The sequence below is a fragment of the Python bivittatus genome, unplaced genomic scaffold (genome assembly GCF_059951505.1).
Source record: "Python bivittatus isolate LINGU-HERP-01145 unplaced genomic scaffold, Pbiv_v1 ctg000610_np1212, whole genome shotgun sequence".
Lineage (NCBI taxonomy): Eukaryota > Metazoa > Chordata > Lepidosauria > Squamata > Pythonidae > Python > Python bivittatus.
In genome coordinates this window covers 58,867,597-58,873,895 of record NW_028277088.1, presented here as the reverse complement: position 1 = coordinate 58,873,895, position 6,299 = coordinate 58,867,597, and the positions used below count along the sequence as shown (strand labels likewise).

The following is a 6,299-nucleotide window of genomic DNA, read 5'->3' as shown; positions in this document are numbered from 1 at the left end:
TGCCAATTCAGTGGTCTACAACATATAGCTGTGCTTGAATTCAAACATTCCTGTCCTTGTTTTCATGCTGCCTATTTGAAACAACTTGACCATCTCTCTTCATTTGGCCTCTCTATATTCCCCAGTCTATGATTACCTGCAGTACAACACAGCACTGAATGAAGTCATCAAAGGCCACCTGCCCTCTTCTTTGTCTGTCAAATTTCTGAATCAGGAGATCATAGAACTGGTCAGTCAGTCGGTATCCTTGACAGAATTGGAAACATTCATGAGCAAAATATAAAATAATTACATTCTATAATAGCAGCCACCTACATAAATAATATTCATATAAGCAAATCAAACAAAAAACAGGAAGTTTCATGTATGACAGAACAACAGAACCAAAATGGTTCAATCAAGTCTGGCTGTTGCCTTTTTATTTTATGGAAGATCATGCTGCCCAGTAAAGCATACTGTGATGAGTCTTTGTAACAAAATTACGGCTGAAAACAGAAATGATAAGGAAGCAATGCTTACTGTATTGATAAAACAATAAATGAAATTAAAATCCTGGCACAGTATGTGTTTTTAACTATGTGCTATGTGCTGTTCAAATACTCCTTAAATCACTTAAGAATGTGCAGGAATGAAAAGAGTATTTGATTTAAATAGGAAGTAATAACCCTGTACATCAAATAATATGCACATAGGAAGCCATTCTGTAATGAAATGTATTTCATAGAATTAGTATTATTAAGTTAGAAAGCTAAACATAGTAGGGTTTGCACCTAAGAGGAAATGTATTCAACATCACCATCAAACAGATGATATAGGGAGCCAAAAACCTTATGTAACCCTATGTAATATGTTTTACTAAACATTATACTCAGACTTATTCCTTTTTCCCTCAGAGGAACATAAGGCCCTTCACAGTGAGGGTGAAGTAAAAAGTTTTACACAGTGAGTAAAAATGTTTACAATCAAGATAGCTAAATTCATGAGAGAAACAAAGATCAAGTCCAGAAGCCTCACCAGAAAGCCTGGCTACAACAAAGAAGTGTGAAAAGTTGCTCTTCAGAAAACATTTCATACACCGAATACTACTATTCCACTGGATTAACAGCAATGTTATTTTAAATGTAGATATTTGGGCCTAAAATGTACCTTTAAGAATGGACTGCTTGAGCTTGCTTGCTTTTTCCTCTTCCCCACACTTTTTCTTACGTGTCATGTTTTTGAAATAATAATTATAAAGACACCTTTACCAGTTGTTTCAGATTTTTTTTGTGTAAAATCTGCAAATATTCTGTAAAATTAGCAGATGAGCATCCATATTCTTAACATTTTCCACCAAGTTTCATTTACATTTATAGTAATACTGCTTTTAAAACTAATTTAGATCTAATTCTAAATCCAAAATAAATGGTACAGCAGGTTTTAACTAACAATCTTTAAAATATGATTCATTTTAACCCCCCCCCCAAATATTCAACAGATTAGTAGTCTGTTAATTTAAATACCAGGATATATGTAATATCTTATAAATAATACCACAGAGAAAACTAAAGAAATGTATCATCTACTCAGACCTTTGGGGTAATTCATAAACACCTAGCACTTTTATGCCATTCAAGTCATCAAGCTCTACTTGACTTTTGCCTGTAGATCATGCCCCAACCTGATCAGAATTGTAAATGGGTATGTAGCTGTTCAAATTTAATTCCACCACCTGGGATAAAGCAATCCTTATTATAGGTTAACTAACCTACTCTACAGAATTTAACCCTATTTCCCTTGGGTTCTCTTAGCAGTACTCAGAGAGATCAATATTTTTCTTCTAAAATTAAAGATTAATTGGAATCAACCTGTAGTCTTAATAATTTAACTCCTTTGTTGTACACTGTTTATTTTTTTTAAGGAAGGGGCAGAACACAAATTGAGTATAAACAATCATTAGGCATACAAACTTTCTAATACTCATGGGCTTTATGCATCACTAACTCTATTTTATATTGCTACTATGATTCTGAAATCACAGCTTTTGAAATAAGCTCTAAATAACTTCGGATGGCTGTAATAGGAGTTAAACCTATTGCTTAAAAGCATTAATTAATTTAAAGGCTTAATGGCAATGTACTTCAACCTGGTGGGTGGAGCTAAGATGGCGATGGAGCAGCAGCTTCCTTGGTGAGCTCCCTATATATATATATATATTTTTTTTTTTTTAACTGGCTGGAGAGCTCCTCTGATATGTTTTTCGGAGCTCCTGCCAGTCTAATCTTATTAATAGTTTTAAAATATTTTACTGGACTCATTTTTACTGGATTTATTTTTAACTTAAATAATTTTGCTTGGATGAGACAACTGTGAAGACAATTCCACAGATAAAGAACCTTGTGTGAAATTTGATAGATATGGGTAAAGGAAAGAAACATCATGGCACCAGTCTGGGCTCCCTTCCTCCACTGAAGTCTGCTAAACAGCCAAGAATTGAAAATCACTTTGCACAAAAGGAAAATGTAAGTAAAATAAATCTCCCTCCCACTTCCAACAAATTTGAAGTATTAGAATGGGATCTTCAAACAGAGTTGGAAAAACAACAGTTATTAGAGCTTTCCCTATCTGTCAGAGAAGAGCTAAAAGGGAGTCAGGACTCCTGTAAGTGTGTCGTTGTTCCATGAAATTAGCCCAATTATTTGCTGTAGGGGATCTGAAACTAAGCCTAAAACTAAAACCAAAATCAGAATATGGAGAGGCTTACACAGGAAAACTCAACAGAGTTCATGGCAAGACAATGCTTGCTCACGGCGCAAACCGTTATCTCGATATTTGAGCAGCTTTCAGCCATAAAACATGAGCTAGATGTGGTGAAAGGAGAAATAGAGGGTTTTGTGCAAAAGTATGAATCTAGATCTTTTACTCTTACAAAAGCTTATGAAACAGATGCAGTTAACCCTCACACCCGGGACAAGTGTGTTCATAAAGAGCAAGCAGCCAAAGAAAAGGTTAAACAACTAGATAAAAAGCCACGGCTCCCAAAGGTTAACTCTCTAACTCTTGATAAGGCAAAGAGTGGGGAACTTACACATATTAAAGACTCTTTGGATGTAAACAAAACATTTCCATCTAAATTAAATCATTCACTGCAAACACAACAGATTGCTCTCGCTGTTTGCATGAACAGACATAGTGTTGGACACTGGGAGAGCAGTTGTAACTTCCCTGGGTCAGCTTATCCATTGCCCACATGGGTAGATTGATTTATGTGCTGTTGAATGGCTCCCAGGTGCTCCAAATCGGAAGCGGATCCTCTTTCAAGCAGTCTACCATTCCCTTGATGCTATTTAAGATGAGGGCATATTTAGCTTTCAAATTTTCCCCATCAGAGTCTTTTGTGACGAAAAGGCTAAACCCTTATTTGCTGATATGCCAGCTCCCAAAGTTGGCATCTCTCCACCTCTGGCCTTGAGAGAGCGAGAGTGTGGGAGTCAGCCTGCCCTACTTGATGAAGATGTTTTCGATTCAACTGAAGCTGGCCTCATTAACACTTTTGGCTCTTTACCAAGAAAAGAACAAGATAACATTTTGCTCAAGCTGGAAAATCTGAAGAAAACCTTGTTGGTCACAATCGCCACAGCTGAGCCACTTATAGACCTTGTGTCTCCAGTTACTGATTTTGTCTCCCCTAGTGAATAAGGGACTATCTGAATATAACCCGTCAAAGAACAGCAGTCTGGATCCCTTCGGGCCAACAGGGGAACTTGTAGTTGAGGAGGAGCTATTACACACATCAGAATATTCTGTTGGGGCTTTAGCAATAAGTCAGGGGACTTGGACGGGGACCCCCACCAGCTCCAATGTCACAGAGACGAATGCAGTATGACATAGCAATTCTATCTCCAGTGCCATTGAATGAAGCGTCAGTAAGGCAAGATCAGATGGAGGAAGTCAATTTTGAACAAGATCCTCAGGAGCTGACACAGGATTTGCATGAGGCAAGCCACCCTTGAGTAGAGACGGAAACATCTGCTGTTGATTCCCCAGCTCAGCATAACAATTCTATAGCTCTCTTCTGTCAAAAATCACATTTTGTGACTGGCTTCAAATGATTATCCATTTTCCTTTTTAACCTGGAACACTGCTGGATGGTCAGTTCCATCCAAAGATCAACGTTTTTTTTTATTATTTGTCACAATTTGATGTTCTCTTTTTACAGGAAGCTTGGGCTTCTTCAGAGGTGGAGTTAGACGGTTATTGTGTTAACTCTATCCCGGCTATTTCAAGTAAGGTTGGTGGGAGATCTAAGGGTATATTGTGACTCTAGTAAGCACAGCTCTACAATTCAATTATGTGTCATTGCCTCCCTTAAAGCCATGGGTAGTGGCTACCTTGCTTTCATCCAAACATGGGGAAGTTTTGTTGTTTAACATTTACATTCCTCCTTTTAATAAGAAAGATTTGATTAGTATTACTTAGGGGTATATAGAAAATTTTATCGTTAGTTGCTCAGATAAACATTCCACAGCATCAATAATAATAGACAGGGATTTAAATGCAAGGATGGGATTAAATGATCACACATTATTCAATCAATTCAAGATACATTATGAGGAGAATATGTTAGAGGAACCTTTGTACCCCAGAGAATTCAAAGATTCAAAAACTAACCGGGCAGGTTTATGTGCAAGACAAATGATTGCACACCTGGACCTGTGTATTCTCAACAGTTCCATAGGAGGGGATTATCCAGCAGAATATCACTACTGGGGGGCAGGAAGATCTACAGTTGATTATTGGATAATTTCGTGTGATATTTTGAAATTCTTATGGAGGCTGGAGGTAGATTCTAGACTAGAAAGTGATCACTATCCAGTAATTTTAACTTTGACATCCCATTGGAAATTTCTAAGAGCTAACTCAATCTACCTGCCAATGTTCAAAAATAATAATACCCAGGTGAGAATTAAATGGACTGAGAAGAATGCAACAGAAGTTAGCTAGCTCCTGAAACTATAGAAATTTGTGCTCACCTACTAGATAGAAAATCCCAAACATAATATTTAGATTGGTTTGAAAGTTTAATTGCCAACCTCAAAACAGTCTTCATTAAGGGAATGCAGCTCCACCCCAGAAGTAGAGTTATAAAAAATGGTTTGATTGGGATTGTGTACAGCTAAAGAGGATATATAATAGGGAGTACAGGAAAAGTAAAAACTTTCCTTCTGAGGATCAAATTCATTCTTTAAGGTCTTTAAAGGCTCAATATAAGGTCCTTTTAAAAGAAAAGGAAAGCGTGGCATTGAAGGAGTCCTGGCAGAAATTAATTCAATCAGTTAGGATGAAAGATACATCCCTTTTTTGGCATATCACTAGAGGACTGGGAAAATCACTCCCTCCCCCACTTAATCAGGTACCAACTCATGCATGGGAGGAATATTTTAGAGGGCTGTACATGGACCCTGCTTGTGATATGAATGAGAATCAGATTAATCTGGATCAAACCCCTCACTGGTCTCCAGTTACAGTACAAGAGGTATCCCAGCTGACTGAATCCCTCAAGGTTAACAAGGATTCCGGTGCTGACTGCATCTTGCCCGAAATAATTAAAAAGAACTCTAGTTGGTGGGCACCTTTACTAGCATCACCCTTCACATTTATAGACCAGACTGGTTATATCCCAAAGGACTGGGGAATGGCAATTATTGTACCAATCTATAAAAAGGACAATAAAAATGACCCATATAATTATAGGCCCATTCGTTTATTGAGTGTAGTTAGCAAGTTATATGCTAAACATCTAAACTATAAATTACAAGACTGGATACTCTCAGAGGGCATAATTAGAAACGAACAGGCTGGATTCAGAGAGGGGAGATCAACAATTGATCACATCCTGGTGCTCCATCACCTTGTACAAAAATATACAGATAAAAAGAAATCTTCCCTCTTTGTGGCCTTTCTTGACTTTAAACAGGCCTTTGATTCAATATCCAGAAATGCTCTTTGGGAAAAATTAAAAAATACAAATATTGATTGATGCATCCTCTATCTTATACAGAAACTATATTCTAATTCCACCTTAAGAGTGAGGTGTAATCCCCTAGGGACCTTATCTGGTTTAGTAAGCATGCAGAAAGGGGTATGCCAGGGATGTATTCTTGCCCCCTCCCTTTTTAATCTTTACATTAACTCCTTGATTGATCTTCTTCACAGTCTGGATTCCCATCCTCCCAAGCTAGCACAACGAAAAGTACTGATACTTCTTTATGCTGATGATGCCGCTATTATCTCACAAACCTCAATTGGATTGAAAAGAG

The 6,299-nt window shown here is 37.4% G+C and overlaps 1 protein-coding gene across 4 annotated transcripts in view; it reads right to left on the bottom strand.

The window, feature by feature from the left end:
- PDCD6 (programmed cell death 6) overlaps positions 1-6,299 on the bottom strand; it is a 41,421-nt gene that overhangs the window by 16,131 nt on the left and 18,991 nt on the right. For all 4 annotated transcript variants that reach the window (XM_088150133.1, XM_088150132.1, XM_025167295.2 and 1 more), the window contains exon 5: positions 137-246. In XM_088150133.1, the coding sequence (XP_088006259.1) occupies positions 137-246 (110 nt within the window). The remainder of the gene's footprint in view (positions 1-136; positions 247-6,299) is intronic.